This window comes from Thamnophis sirtalis, unplaced genomic scaffold (assembly GCF_051295495.1).
Source record: "Thamnophis sirtalis isolate CommonGarterSnake01/CBP01778 unplaced genomic scaffold, rThaSir2_p1.2 scaffold_13, whole genome shotgun sequence".
Lineage (NCBI taxonomy): Eukaryota > Metazoa > Chordata > Lepidosauria > Squamata > Natricidae > Thamnophis > Thamnophis sirtalis.
Window position 1 is genome coordinate 40,109,934 of NW_028261393.1, and position 16,714 is coordinate 40,126,647.

The following is a 16,714-nucleotide window of genomic DNA, read 5'->3' on the forward strand; positions in this document are numbered from 1 at the left end:
ATCTCTACCCACAATTCGAAGGCAAGTTGTTCCATTGATTAACTCTTCTCTCTGTCAGGAAATTTCTCCTTAGTTCCATGTTGGCTCTCCCTTTGATGAGTTTCCACCTGTTGCTTCACGTGTTGCTGTGCTCGGGTGCTATGAAGAATAATTTGACCTCTTCTTATTTGCTTCTTAGCCCTCAAATATTAGAAGATGGCTAACATGTCACTCCTAAGCCTTTTTGTTGTTAAGCTAAACAGACCTAGTTCCCTTGAACGTTCATCATACGATTTAGCCTCCAGGCCTTTTCTCATATCTTGTTCTTCCCAGTCATTTTCTAGAGTCTCAGCATCTTTTTTTTTTTCATCTTGGTGACCAGGACTGGATACACAAGTGTGGCCTCACCAGTGCAATATAGATCGGTACTGTAACCAGTACCCAATATAGCTTAGTGCTGAGAAAGAGAAGGAGAACATGTGGGATCTGGGGCTGAGAGCTGCTTTGTCGGGCAGGGGGAGAAGGAGCATCATACTTGCCCCCTCTGGATTTTGTTTTCTCCAAATCCAGCAACAACAGAAATGTTCTGGGTGTCTCCTCAACTATGGCTGGCCGAAAAATCGTTTGTGAAATTTCCTCTTGGTTTAAAGCAGAGCCTTTTTCTCTGTTCATGTGTATCTCTTCTCTTTAATTTTTTGATGTCAGTTTTGCCAATGTGCCAATGTATGGCTGGTTTTCACAACATTGGGATGTTCAAGTTTGCATTAGCAATAGCACTTAGTTTGTAAACTGCTTAGAGAGGGCTGGAAAGCACTGTAAAACCGTATATTGCCCCCAACAATTTGGGTCCCCATTTTACCCACCTCGGAAGGATGGAAGGCTGAGTCAACCTTGAGCCTGTTGGGAATTGAACTGCCAAATTACAGACAGACAGCAGTCAGCAGAAGTAGCTTGCAGTAGTGCACTCTAACTGCGCCACCAAGGCATTGTGGGTGATTTGCCTTTCTCAGAGAACGATCTGCACCACACAAAATCTTGGCCAGGAATTCCCAAATCCCCAAAACGTGAATGATTTTAATCTTCATGTCACAAAGTTTATCAAACTTTTGTGCAACCGAAAGAGGAACAATGAACAAGTCTGGTTTTCCTGGTACAATTTCTTTGCCTGCGGAAGTTTGATATGGTTTTTAAAAAATGGTGACTCCCAGGAAGCCCTACTTCCCATTTTTTCTCTCCCCCACCTCAAATAATTTTAATAAAAACAATTCCCATGTTTTTTCCTCCTTGGCTAGACGCTGGTGTCCTGTCCTCAAACATCTTTAGGCTCCTAGATTGGGAAAGGAAAGTTGGAAATTGATAAATGGCACTTCTTCATTTAGATCTTGTTCCATCCCCATGATATTTAAGAACTGCACCAATCTCTTAATTGAGTTGCTTAGTGTTGCTCTCTTTCAACTTATCCCTGTTCAAGGTCCTTTGTGGTATGAACATCTGTGCATTCGAAGAAAGGCAGGATAAGTTGTGTATTTTTTCCTCCCTTATGTTCAGTTTTTCCCCGCTTTTATGTCAGGCTCTTTAACTTATTAATGAAAAAATTTCTGTTTTTAACTGTTGATTTTGGATTGATTCCACTCAATTGCAGTTGTAATTCTATTAAAAACAGGCCTATTGCTAATTTATGATCATATGCCATAGCAATCTTTGGACTACCATACTTTTTGGAGTATAAGATGCACTTTTTCCCCCCCTAAAAGAGGGTGGAAATGTTGGTGCGTCTTATACAACGAATTCTGCCATTTTTGGCTTCTGAAAACCCCACTCCGCACATCCTGTTTTTGTCAAAAACAGGCTTGTTTTTCACAAAAACGGGGCGCACAGAGGGTTTAGGAGGCCTACAGAGTGCTCCTAGGGGCTGGGGAGGGCAAAAACATGATGCACTGGGGGGAGGGGTGTTGGGAGGTGAAAAAAGGGCCTGGTTTTGGCCACTCAACCCCCTCCCCCAAGGGCTATTTTTGCTCTCCCCAGCCCCCAGGAGCACACTGCAGGCCTCCCAAACCATCTGCACACCCCATTTTTGCAAAAAATGGGGTATGCATGGGGTTTGGGAGGCCTGCAGAGTGCTCCTGGGGGCTGGATAGGGCAAAAACTTTTTTCCCTTTTTTATCTCTTTGAAATCTTGCTGTGTCTTATAGTCCGGAAAATACAGTAACGCGTCATTCAATGCCAAAATTCAAGCCTGTCTTAACATGCAGGCGCTTTCAGCATCTCATCCAAAGAGCAGAAATGGGGGTTATTCAAATGGGGGTTCTATGAAACCGCTGACTCCTTTCCCCTCCAAGAAGCAGGTTTTGAAACTCATCTCTGCTTTCAGAACGGTGGTGCCATCTCACCTGATGTGGAAACTGCTTCAGAAAAAAAAGTGGTCTGATTATTTTAAGGCCGCATAACTGGTTTTGCAGTTTGTATGTTCCCAGCATGTGTTTTTGACTGAAATGTGCAATTATGTGCCGTGCTGGAGTGGAGGAGAGAGTGCAAATGCAAAGAGTGAGTTGAGAAATGGTGGCGCAATCTGCATTAGATGGTTTTGTCAATTCACACATCAGTTTCCCTAAGTTTCCAGCCAGATGCGGTTGTGTACTGTTAACGAGAAACAGCGAAGCCCCAATAATGGGGAACCTCCGACATGAGAAAATGAGGGTGGATATCTCTGGTCAGAACAGAGACCTCAAGCTCCGCTCTCAGAAATTTATTTTGTACTATTTTACAACATTTGATTATTTGACTGTGTATTGGTGTAGCCGCATTTCTATCTGAATAATTTGCTTACTCACTTCCTCAGCTTGAAAGGTTATAATAGGACATTGCTAAGACACGACCGTGCAGATGGAAGAATATCATCAGCATATTGCCGGTGAACAAGTATCTAAAATTACTAGGAACAGCAGTGGGCTGTTCTAAAGAAATCTACATGCACCCTATTTTGAGTAGCCTTAATGATATCACAGCTGGATCATTTAAAATAATACCATTAATCCAAGGTTAGGATTTTTTTTTCTCAATACACAACTTAATGTACCCTCCCCACCACATGTTAACTGTTTAAAAACACAAAAGTGATAATTGTTTGCAACAAAAACAATCAAATCAAGATGCCAGATTGGACCTTTATATATATATAAAGGGGTTGTGACTTTAAGTATATATATATATATATATATATATATATATATATATATATATATATATATATATATATATATATATATATATATATATATATATATATATATATATATATTTATATATATTTATATATATATATATATATTTATATATTTATATATAGTATATATATAGTATGTATGTATGTATGTATGTATGTATATATATATATATATATATATATATATATATATATATATATATATATATATATATATACACTATATATATACTATATATAACTATAAAGCCCTAGTAAGACCACACCTAGAGTACAGCATCCAGTTGTACACACTAAAAGATGTTGAGACTCTAGAAAAAATGCAGAGAAGAGCAACCAGGATGATTAGGGGACTGGAGACTAACTCCTATGAAGAACAGTTACAGGAAGTGGGCATGGCTAGTCTAGTGAAGAGTAGGACCAGGGGAGACATGATAGCAGTCTTCCAATATTTGAGGGGCTGCCACAGAGAAGGTTCAAGCTATTTTCCAAAGCTCCTGAAGGCCAAAAAGGAGTAATGGATGGAAATTGACCAAGAAGCGATTCAACCTAAAAATAAGGAGGAACTTTCTGACAGTGAGAACAATCAACCCATGGGACAAAAGTTGCTTGCAGAAGTTGTGTGAGCTCCATCACTTGAGACTTTCATGAAGAGATTGGACTGCCATTTGTCAGAAATGGTGTAAGGTCTCCTGCTTCACTGGGAAGTTGGACTAGGTGGCCTATAAGATCCCTTCCAACTCTGTTAATCTGATGTCTGGGTGATGGAAAGTTCCCTGGATGTCCTTCTGTCAGCCTGCTGGGCCAGAATGGGGTGATGGGGTGATTAGAATCGATCTTACCTTGAGCCTGTTCCCCTTGTTCACCATCCTGGATTGTCTTCGAAAAGGCAGAGATGCTATTTTTTGATCCTTTGGTAACAACTAAACATGTATTCTGTTTTTGATCCTGAAAATTGAGTACAATTTGGATACTCTTCTGTTTATTAACAAATTAAATCAACATGACAGATTAGTTTATGCCCACCTGATGTGATTTAGATGCAATTAATGTGCGGTTGATTTTGAAGACGTGTTATTTTAGACTCTGGAACAAAGCATCAAATGCCCTATAAAAATAATGAATAAATAAAAATAATGAATCCTATGTAAGTACAATATTATGCTACTTTAAGTTCAGCTGTTCCTGAAAGTGATGAGTTTATGTTATACTAATGATTGTGCACTGTTGCTGTGACTCCAGGCATTTTAAAGATGTTGTTGCTGTTAGTTGTTTAGTTGTTGTTAGTTTAAAGATGTTGTTAAAGGATAACTTGCAAGCTGATTCTGGATTTTTGAAAGAAGGACCTCATTGCTCAATTAGAGACCTAAAACCCGCTTCAGGCCAAGCGGCGGAAGCTGAATCTGGTCTGCCCGGACAGGCAGGTAAGGAGCGCTTAGCTTCACCTGCTCAGTTTCAAAACGTGAAGCCCCATTTGACTTGGATTTTTGGTTTTTTTATTGCTGTTAGTTGCAAAGTCATGTCCGACCCATTGCGACCCCATGTACAACGTTCCTCCAGGACTTCCTGTCCTCTACCATCCTCTGGAGCCAATTTAAGTTAACACCTACTGCTTTGGTGACTCCATCCAACTACCTCATTCTCCATGGTATCGACGGGAGAGTCCAGGATGGACTATTCTAGCTTGCTGGTTTGTTGACTGAATTGAAATTCTGAAGACACGCCTCTCTTCCAACGGTCCTCCAGTCTTTCAATTCAGTCTCAGCTCTCAGGACTGGTTTTCTTGAGCTCTCAGCTCAAGTTGGAAAATTGTTGGATAATTCCTTTGAAAAACGTCAAAAATTAATTTAAATTGAAAGAGGATTGAAGCGCTGTAGTGAGAAGCACTGCGTTCCCTTCTTCTTTTGCCCTCAGTTGTATTAGGTTCTTCCCCAGTGAGTCTTTCCTTCTCATTAGATGACCAAAGTACTTGAGTTTCCTCTTCAGGATCTGGCCTTCATTTTGCTCCTAGTAGTATTTTTAGCTTTATGGCCATAAAATGTATATTGAACAACGCTATTTGAACCTGAAAGTAGGAAAAGCCAGAGTAGAAACAAAACTTGACACAAGAAAAATTGCTTATTGGGAAACTGGCTGAATATATAAATGTGTCAAACTTTCCACCGAATAGACAGTCAAGTGTTTGGCTTTTATTAGCCATCCACTATGAAATTTTTCAGGTTTTTTTTTCCTTTTCATTTGAAGCCAGGAAAGGTGCAGGCTAAGAAGTTGGCTAGGAGTTTTATTTCCAAAACATAGGCAAACTTGTTCTAAAATAATTTTTAAAAACCTGATAATATAATAGGAAAATGTTATTTACCTTTTCTGCAGACAGTTAAACGTTTTCCTTCCCGTTTTCCATAATACTTAAAGTCGTGCAGAAATAACCTTGCTTTGACGTCTTGTAAAACAATTCACATCCGTAGGTCAACTCTAAATCATTTCCCCCAAAATGTTTGTAATTCCCCACAGAACTTTTCTGAAATTGTATAAAGAAACATGTCTCTTTTTTTGCTTTCGTAGCTTCTGAAACGTGTAGACTTGCCACCCATTTGAGGAATTCCCCCCCCCCCGCTTGAATAGCTGATCTTTGTCTTCATAACCATTTGCAGTTTGGCATGAATATCCAAACATCTTTGCAGCAAAGTGTCCTGGTCACTAAAATATTCTGGTTTTTTCTGCAGTTATTGTTTTTAAAATACTGTTGGGCTATATGCGCTATGCCTTCCAGGTCATATTTTTAGCCAATTCTTGTATATCTTATAGATATATTTAGCTATTGGAAATATAAAACATCGGCACCAAGTTATTACAGGGAGTCCTCAAGTTATGACTGCCATGGTTGTAACTCACTATGCTTGTTGATTTTACCACCTTTTCTACTGTAGTCGTTCATGGCTCTTAAGCGAACAGGGGGTTTGCTATGGGCATTCCCCCCCCCCAAAAAAAACCCAAAATAAATGCCAGTTCTCCATCGGGGGAAGGGAAGAGAATCCAGGAATGGGTGTTGAGCCTGTCATCTTTTTTGGGTGACGTCTCCTTTGACTGGTGACTGCCTAGTTTCAGCTCAGTATTCAGCCAGTCAAGACGTATTTTTGGAGATTTCTGCTATTCTGACATACAACAATTCCTGGATTCTCTCCCATCTAGGCAGTAAGGAGAAGAGTGGGAGAATCCCTCGATCCCTGCTAGTTTGTTGACTGAATTGAAATTCTGAAGACACGCCTCCTGAAGACACGCTAGGAAGCAATCCGGACAGCTTTCCAGTCCGCTTGGACTGCTGCGCCCCGCTGGCTTTCCTCAAAGCCATTCCCATGCCACAGTGGAAGGGGGCTTCGGCTTCTAATAGTATAAAAATTCAGTCATATGATCGCAGGACACTGCAAACAGCCATAAATGGGGTCTTGGTTGCCGAGCGCCCAAAGTGAAATCATGTGACCGCAGGGGAAGGTGGCTATTAAAATGGATACTGGGTCATAAGTACCCCCAGGGAGGTCCATCAGAACCAATAAAGGAGAATATTTGTAGTCCAGGGTTGAAATGAGGACTCCTTGGTGCTCTCTGAGCTCGCTTGTTTTCTTGCAGACATTTTATTAATCTGATACTGATGATGTTACCTAGTTTGGGTAATGAAACATCTGCAAGGAAACAAGCAAGCTCAGAGAGCACAAGAAGTCCTCATCAGAACTTCAAACAGTTGTTAAGCAACTAGTCATAAGTCAAGGACTACCAGTACCATAGGCTTTTAACAACAAACATGTTCATGCTGTTTTAATACACGATAGAAATGGAATTAGTTGGGTAACTACACGGTTAAATAAGACACAGAAATATTATTATTGGCTTTTTGAAAAGTGAATAAACTAGTCTAGACAGCTTACATTCTGATTATTACATGCTCAAGGCAGTAAAAAGTGCTGACTCAGATGGAAAAAATGCAGTGGGATCCTGAAATGAACTTAACTTGTCAGGAGTTAGTGATTGTAACTATTCCATTACAGTATTTACAAGTGGGCAGCTGCTGAATGTCCGTATAGTATTTTTTTTCTCTTAATTTCTTTTCTCATTTTCCCATCATATGGTCTGTGTTTGTCTAATACTGCATTTATATGAATGGTTTATTCAAATGTTTGCTTGCTATATTGAATCACACTGTAACCACCAGGGGTATCAAACCTCAAGGCCTGCGGGCCGAAAGCGGCCTGCAATGTGGTTGGATCCGGCCCATGGGGCCGTCCTGGAAAATGTAAGAGCCTGGTCTACATCGCTTCAGCCTGGTCTATCCAATGCAAAGAGAAAACATGCCAGCAGTTTGGAGAATGGCGTCAAGCTGGCCATGCCCACCCAGTTGGCCACACCCACTCAGTCAGCCATGCCCATGAGTAGCATCAAGCTAGCCATGCCCACGCAGTCAGCCATGCCTGTGAGTAGCATCAAGCTGGCCATGCCCACCCAGTCAGCCATGCCCGTGAGTAGCATCAAGCTGGTCATGCCCACCCAGTCAGCCATGCCCGGCTGGCCCCCTGAGGTCAACCACAACCCTGATGCAGCCCTCAATTAAATTGAATTTGACACCCCTGACATAGACTGATCTAGTTAAACTTGCTAAGGCCAAAATTGTGTGTGTGTGTGTGTGTGTGTGTGTGTATTCCACATATATAGTTCATGAACAAGTTTTAGACGCACAAAACAAAGTGTAACACTTGACAATAGCACAATAATGTTACCAATATCTAACTTTATTGCATATGGGTTTTCCCCCCTATAATCAGGTCCATGTATTCATTTTTCTCTTAAATTGGGCCTCTAATGAACCTCTTGCACCATTTTAGCATTCCTTTCTTCCTGAAGCTGAATCTCTTATAGCTTTGCTAACTGTTATACATTGTGTGCCTCTCTGTGTTTGACAAACAGAAGAAGACAAATACAATGTTATTGTTCTTTTATGGTGCGGTGAGGTTAAATGTCATCATGACATTGTTTTAACATAGCCAGGGTTGCTTTTCCCAAGATTTGGTTTTATTTGATTTACTTTATTAACCCTAGTCATTTACTGTAACACTGTAGGGTTGTGTACTTTTCCTCTGCCCTTCTGAGTTTAGTGTTAAATTTGAAACTGAACACGGATTAGAAGCTTCCATTTCTAATCTAAGGACGGTGATTAGTGTTGTTAGTTCAGATGAGAAGTATGTGAGCATTCTCAGTTGTTCAATAACATTAATAACAAATTGGCATGTTTTCTGCTCAAATAAAGCTTGGATAAAGATGTAAGTAGAAGTCTTTAGTTTTGTCACTTAATACAGTCCTATTTCAGATTTGATACGGTCCTATACCTTTACCTTTACCTACAAGTCTTTAGTTTTGCCACTTAATATGGTCCGATTTCAGTAACAACTAATTTATATATCTTTCTGTACTTCTGGTTTCTAGTATGTTGCTGTCTTATAATTGATTGAAGTTATTTGTATAACTGATCTGATACGTGTGTAAAATAATCCATGACAGCCCTTACAAACCCTGTCTGCTGTCTACCTCACATTAATCAGTAATCTAAAATAGTGGGCAAATGGCTCCAAGTGAATTGATTATTACTGGGTAGAATATCATAGAATCATAGGGCTAGAAGGGACATTGGAGGTCTTCTAGTCCTGGAGGAGTGGAAGAACATTCCAGAAAAAGACAGTTGTAATCCTCTTCTAACCTGCTGCAAAAGAACTCCTATCCACGCATCGCCACTGAGACTCAAGGGAAATAATTTTTAATTTTGAAACTGCCTTGACCCAACATTTTCCAAATCAACATGAATGCTCAGAACAGAATGGCAAAGCCAGAAAGTTACTAACTTGCTAACAGTCAAGGCAAAGTTACTAATTTTTACATAAAACTTTTTCTTATCCTAGAAACAAATACTGCCCATTTCCTCATCCTTGCTGTGAATTGAATTTGTTTAGAAGACTTGAGTTCTCTTGGAAGCAATGTAAGTAGAATATCAGTTTTCTTTCTAATTGGAGCCTGTCTTTATTCATCTATTAATTACTCATATAACTCAGCAGTCTTGCTTTTGCAGAACATATCAATGTAATATATTGTGTTTTCTAATTTGGGGAAATGATGAAGAAAATAGGATGTTTTAAAATAGGATTTGAGTCTGTCTGGGAGCTGCTGCTTATCAATCCAAATGAATGGGCAGGGAAGCTGATTTGGAGCTGATTCTGTGAATCATTGTATTCTTGCACATTTTGCTTTTTCAGAAACTCTTAAGCGCTTTATTCTTAGATAATACTTTGTGTTATGTGTTATGTCAAGCATTGATTGTAATATTAACATTTTTCTGTGCATATTCTTCATGTGAAATCTGCTTCTGGAGTGTTGAACAAACTGGAAAACATTATCAAAATAGCATGTAAGGAGCTACTCTAAGAGAATAGCAGGCAGATTCTGGGGGCAGAGTCAAGAGAGGAATCATCCTGGAGTCCTTATGTTCCCACAAATGGTCTAAATCTAACCCCTTACATTCATTCTTATCTAGTGCCAATTTAAGGCTGACCTTTAGTTGACTAGATTCTTGTGTATAGGCATGAGCAATAAATCAACATAACTGGAACTTAGCATGTGGTCCCTCTCTCACCTGACAAATACTTGGAATGATTAAGCACAATTAAGAATAAAGACTTTTCATTCCAGTAGCTGGGATTTAAATCTCATGTCGTTGTTTTCAGTGAAGGCCAATCACTGAAGTCCCCTTGGAAACTTACAGGGTGTTAATGGTTAATGCAATAATTTGGGCACTGTAACCAAATATATAAATCTGCTGTTGTGCCAAAAATAAGTTAGTTATTTTTAACTAGTAAACAACCTCAATACTCAGAAGAAGTCTAAAACAAACCATATTTCATTATTGGGATGGGGAGAATCCAGGCTGCAACCTGTAAGTATTTTAAGATGGAACTGGTTGCCTAGACTTTAAGACAGTGCTTAAAATATTTCTTGAGCTTCATTACAGTTTCCCCCTGGAAGTGCCTTCCTGTCATATGTGCCCTCCAGATGTTTTGCCTTGTCCTTGGGAATTATGAAAATTGCAGTCGAAAAACTCTGGAGAGCATTAGATTGAAGTAATAGTTGACAAATAGCTTATTTCCCTCCCCTCCCCCTGTCCATTTGATTACCCAGCTTAGGGGAAAGTTCTAGATAACATGTCCTCCTTTTCAGAGGCTTCCTCTTCTGAATATTGACAACATGAAATACATTGATCATTGGCAGAGGGCTGAAAATAGATCATCTTGACATTATAAATATTGACATTGATTCCAATGCTCCTAATCCAACCCTTGTCTTGTCTTCGTGCTGAAGGTCTTGTCTTCCTGCCTTTTTATTAACTTTAATCTTTTCGTTTGAGCTGCCTTGAACATTTACTTAGAAGGATGCAATTTAAAAAAAAGTCGGCTGAAGTTAACTTACTAAATAATTTGTGTAATAATTAACAGATTTCTTAAGTTTGCAACACACCATTTCCCTTACAATAACAAAAATCCTGCCAATAACCAACAAAGAGGAATGTTTGTCGGAATCATAAACAGCCTTAACTAAATCTTTGTTAGCCCTTTGTGGGGGTGGGGAAAATCCATGGACTTTTGACCATAATGATGTAATGGTCATATTGTCAAATTGGATTAAAAGCATAACATTTTAAGAGCAAAATGTTTACCTAATTCTCCTAAATATTTAGAGTGGGGCAAAGATCCATTGAAGAAATATGCTTCTTTCCGATGCAGTGATTTAAATTCAATGACACTGTTTACAAATGTCAGAACTGCTCCATTGAATGTCAGGGTCCAGCTGCATGTTGAAATGAAGCCAATCAAAGACTGACGCTAACAAATTATTGCTGTTTTTCTAATGCTCTCTGATTAGCCGTGATCTTCAAATAATTTGCTGCTGCTTATTGCTGATTGTTGCTGATCGTTTCTAACCCTTTAGCGATTCTTCTAATCTTCAACCACCTAAAGCCTTCGTTTCTGCTTTTGTCTGCTGCTGCTGCTGCTGCTGCTTCCTCCTTGAGGGGGGAAAAAACTTAAGAAACTTGGATTCCCCAAAAGGACAGTTGGCAGATCTAAAAGAAAAAGAAAGCCGTCCATTATGAATCTTAAAGAAAGACTGTGGACCCTTGTGTGGTTCCCCCTGTATTTTTTGATAAATGTGTACAGTGCCCTTGTATTCATACCCTGGTATTTTCTTACAAATGTTAAGAAGAAAAAAGCTATGGCGAAGCGCTTAAAAGCTAAGCCCGTCTCCGACAGCCCCGGAAGTCCGTATCGGTCCATTTCGCATATGGAATCATTAGCCAATATAGACTTTCCTGGAGTGGACACACTGGACAAATTGTTTGAACTTGCTGTGACAAAGTTTGGGAAGAAAGACTGTCTGGGAACAAGAGAGGTCCTGAGCGAAGAGAATGAAATGCAGCCAAATGGAAAAGTATTTAAAAAGGTAAGTGACTTTTGAGCAAGTGTAAATCATCCTTCCCAAAAGATTTTCGGGAGGCATGAAAAGATAAATGCCTTGGTTTCCAACAGGACAAGAAGAAAACTAGAATTAGTTCTGAAAGAGAGGTACAATCACAATTGAGCCCAGAATTTCTTTTTCTAAGTGAGATGTGTCAGAGTTTGTTGCATAAATTCAAATCTAGAAAGCACACACAGATAACTGATTCGGCTGGATTCATTAACTTCTTTATATACATAAGAATAGATGAATAGATGTACAATACCAATAGGTGGTTCTTCCAAGTAAACACAAGGCAGGAGAGTTACAGGCAAACACAAGCAGTTAGCTTTATTTCAGCAGACAAGCACAGACAGACTGCTAGTTTACTTCTCAGAGCAGCAGACTGCTTAAGTTTCTGTTTCAATTCTCTGCACAGACTCAGATCTGTTTAAGCTCCCATTGGCTGGCTTAGTTGCTATGCCTATTCATTGGCTGACCTTGTTCCCATGTTGCTCCCAGTCATGAATATTTTAACAAGATGGTTGCTATGTTTTGCCCCATTTTAAGGCCTTACCTGCCACCGTTGTTAAGAGAATCACTGCAGTTTTAAAGTTAGCAACATGGTGGTTAAGTGAATCTGGTTTCCCCATTGAATCTGCTTGTCAGAAGGTCGCAAAAGGGGATCACATGTCCCCGGGACACTGCAACCATCATAAATATGAGTCAGTTGCCAAGAATCTGAAGTTTGAGCCATCTGACCATTGGGCTGCTGCAACAGTCGTAAGATGAAACACAGTCATAAGCAACTTTTTTCAGTGCCATTGTAACTTCAGACGGTCTCTAAGTGAATGGCTGTAAGTTGTAGCTGACCCATTTCCTTTTGAGCATTTCTCTGTTCCCAGTGGCCATCATGAAAATATGGATTTTAGATTTCCCTTTCATTATTACTTTGCACTGCTAATACAGGCAGAGTGCTTTTAATCACACCTTCTAGAGTAGTTGTCCTCTAGATTGGAAATGGGCCATTACATGATAAGAGGTTTACCATATTTTTCGGAGTATAAGACGCACAGAAGTATAAGATTGCACCAAGATTTTGAAGAGGCAGACCTCCCAAAAAAAGGCCTGTTTTTTTGCGAAAAAAAGGGCATGCATAGCCTTTAGGAGGCTTGTAGAGTGCTCCTGGGGGCTGGGAGGGGCAAAAACTAGCAAAAAACAGCCTGCTTTCACTCATTTCTGCCCTCCCCAGCCCCCAGGAGCACTCTGGAAGCCTTCTAAAGGTTATGCATGGCCATTTTTGCAAAGGGGGCGGGGTTTCAAGAGGCAAAAAATGCTGTATTCAGTGTATAAGATGCACCCAGATTTTTACCCTCTTTTTTGAGGGAAAAAGGTGTGTCTTATACTCTGAAAAATACGGTAAGTGCTTCGGGGGAGGGATTCCTTTTATTGAACCAAGTGAGTGAAGCAGAACAGGGAAATCTAGGGTGGCTTGGACAGTTTCTTAAACAATAACGAAAACTGATCCAGAATATAAATTGATTTATATCAGCGATGGTTAAACTGTTTAGTTTTTAAAGTCGTCTTTCTTGTTTTGATCTCCTTCCTTTAACACTAACTGATCAACTGTTTAATCTTGACCAGTTAATCCTAGGGAACTATAGGTGGCTGAGCTATGAAGAGACTAACCAGAAGGTGAAGCACTTTGGGAGTGGGTTAGTGGCGCTTGGATTGCCGCCCAAGAGCACTGTGGCTGTATTTTGCGAGACGCGAACTGAATGGTTTATTGCCGCCCAATCTTGCTTCCTTTACAACTTTCCCCGTGAGTATCCGTGCTGCATTTCACCCCCCATAAACAAGGGCCATAGTCCTGATTCTCTGCAGTGAGTCACCACTCCTAAAAATTGCTTGCCCTCAGTGGCATGTCATCATCCAGCACAAAGATATCTTAGAAACTGGTGCCTGTGTTGAATTAGTGACAATGTTTATACATATTGTTCAACTATATACAACATGAAATAACAAAATGATTTGTTTTAAGACCAAGGAATTTATTAGGGCACAAATCTTTACAGTTGTAACAGTGTATTCTACTTCTTACGTTGTTCATCTTCTAAAAGTGTTGGTACACAGGGAATCCTTGACATAATTTTCTGTTGCTAAGTTGTTAAGTGAGCTTACCACAGTTACACTGTTGTAATAGTGTATTTACATACTTTTAAAAATTTGCAAAATCCCCATTCCTGGGGGAAGGTTACTGCAAAATCCCCATTCCCTCCTGATCAGCTGGGACTCAGGAGGCAAAGAATAGATGGGGGTGGGGCCAGCCAGAGGTGATATTTGCTGGTTGTCCAAATTACGCAAAATTTCTGCTGCCGGTTCTCCAGAACCTGCTGAATTTCACCCTGATATGATCTCAGGACATTGCAACCATCATAAATACATGCCAGAGGCCAAGCCATCCAAATTTTGATCACATGACTATAGGGATGCTGCAGCGGTCGTAAGTGTGAAAAAATGGTCATAAGCCCTCGTTTTTTTCCAGTCCTGTTGTAACTTTGAACAGTCACAAATGAATTGTTGTATGTTGAGGACTTCTGTACACAAAACATAAAATGAACGTGGAATATTTATTGCTTCAGCTGAATTAGTTTTTGAGCTACTTACTAACTTCTTGCTTTTTAAATAGTTGTTACACTATACGCAACCCTTGGAGAAGAGGCGGTAACCTATGGATTAAATGAATCCGAAGCATCATTTCTAATCACTAGCTTAGATCTTTTGGAAGGCAAACTGAAGGTAAATCTTCTATAAGCATGATAGTAAAATTAAATATTAGATCAAAGTAAAATTAGATCAGAGCTGACTTTTACTAAAAGATACAGGGAATAATGGGGTCTAACATAATTTAATCTGTAAAGTAAGCCTACATTTTATTTTTAAAAAAATAATATTTGCATTATGTATAGTACATCATAGATTCTATTGACTAAAGAAGATTAACATTTTAAAGTTCATTAGGCTGAATTTCTGAGTACACTATAAAGGTGTAGTCAGTGGTAATTTGCAATGAGACTGTAAAATATGTATGGTCATACCCTTAACAATTATTTGAAAATTGTCAGAAATTAATCATCGCAGACAAACAACTTGCCCAGCAGCTATAATTTCTGTATTTAATTTTGAAAACCAGCCATTTTATTTTGCATGAAACTTCTTTGCCTTGGAAATGTTGTACCTGTATAAATAAGATTTCCTCACATTTCGACGGTTTTTGAACAGTCAGAAGTAGGAAGAATATATTATTACAACAACAAACTTTCCCAATCATGAGAAGTAAATATGCCATGTATTGAACATTTTTGCTTGGGTTCCTACAATCAACTCTCAACTATTTTTGTTCCTCAGAATGTACTGTCAAAAATTCCCTGCCTCAAATACATCATTTATGTGGATAATAAGACTATCAATAAAGCAGAATATCCTAAAGGGCTGGAGATCCATAGCATGCAAGCAGTAGAAGAACTTGGAGCCAAACCAGAAAACTGTAAGTAGTGTCAGAGTTCATTGCATAAATTCAAATCCAGAAAACACACACAGATAACTGATAACAGTCCAAGTTCAACCCCTTTTGAACTCCGTTGATCCTTATCTGGCGTTGATTTGAACTTTATGTCAGGGTTCCAACTCCTTGACTTAATGACCATAATTGAGCCCAAAACGTCTGTTGTTAAATGAGACATTAGTTAAGGGAGTGTTGCTTCTTTTACCACCTTTTTTGCCACAGTTGTTAAGTGAATCACTGCAATTATTAAGTTAGTAACATGGTGTCAGGCTTCTAAGTAACAACCCTGAAAGTTTGTCTCCAAGTCTTGAGTTTCCTCAAAGTTCCATTTTATTAGAGATGTCATTTTGATACATTTGGGGAAACCCGAATCTGAAAGTTTCCAGATTTTCCCCACCCAAAAGAAAGTCCAAGTCCCTGCCCAGCACCCACATCCCATGGTCCAATCAGATACTGTCCAAAAATGGAGATGCTTCCCAGTCATACTATCACAGCTTCAGGGCAAAACGTCCTTGACTTTCTGAGAAAGGAATATTATTAAGACTATATATCTCCCATACTCCATATAATTCCCCCTCCCATTTTCCCACAGCAGAAAATGTAGTAGGCCTGAAAGCCCAATGTAAAAGATGGCTTCCAGGCCTGACACGCGATTGTTAAGTGAATCTGGCTTCCTCATTGACTTGTCAGATGGTCACCAAAGGGGATCACATGGCCTTGGGACACAGCCACGATCATAAGTATGAACCAGGTACCAATCACCTGAGTCTTGATCACTCAATCATGGGGATGCTTCATTAAGGTCGTAGCTGTGAAAAATGGTCATGTCACTTTTTTTAGTTTCCACTGTAACTGAACGGTCACTACCAGGCTGTAAATTGAGGACCTCCTGTAGTCTGCTTCTCTAGAAATTTGCCCTGAATTTTAAAGGGAGCTGACCCCAGTCAAAGGGCTTCTCTGTCTTCTTCAAAGACAAGTTGGGGATGTCATAACCCACGGAAAGAGCAGCTGCGGCTTTTGAGATTCTGTCTCTAATCTCCCTGGAGAAACAAAGTGGAGTGTGGCTACTGATGAGCAAGAGAGAGAGAGAGAGCTTATCAGCAGCTGTAATCTTGCTGTGCCACGAGGGTGTGCATCATCCTTGTGTTTTGAGACTGTCTGGAATGAGAGAGTTCTTTCAAGGTGCATCATCATCACCACCACCACCATCATAAGCTGCTGATTCTCATTTGCCAGCACTAGAAGTGAATAGGGTAGAATAGAATAGAATAGAATAGAATAGAACAGAATAGAATAGAACAAAACAGAACTCTTTATTGGCCAAGTGTGATTGGACACAAGGAATTTGTCTTTGGTGCAGATGCTCTCAGTGTACAAAAAGAGACAAGATACATTCGTCAAGAATCATAAGATACAACACTTCACGA

General features: G+C 39.6%; 1 protein-coding gene across 4 annotated transcripts in view; it reads left to right on the forward strand.

The window, feature by feature from the left end:
• The window catches only part of ACSL4 (acyl-CoA synthetase long chain family member 4), a 56,181-nt gene that overhangs the window by 19,727 nt on the left and 19,740 nt on the right, over positions 1–16,714 (forward strand). For 2 of the 4 annotated variants that reach the window (XM_087728147.1, XM_087728146.1), the window contains exons 2-6: positions 9,142–9,218; positions 11,219–11,728; positions 13,367–13,544; positions 14,412–14,521; positions 15,131–15,269. In XM_087728147.1, the coding sequence (XP_087584273.1) occupies positions 11,378–11,728; positions 13,367–13,544; positions 14,412–14,521; positions 15,131–15,269 (778 nt within the window). In that variant the 5' untranslated portion in view covers positions 9,142–9,218; positions 11,219–11,377. The remainder of the gene's footprint in view (positions 1–9,141; positions 9,219–11,218; positions 11,729–13,366; positions 13,545–14,411; positions 14,522–15,130; positions 15,270–16,714) is intronic. The other 2 variants (XM_087728149.1, XM_087728148.1) reach the window with 1 other exon arrangement.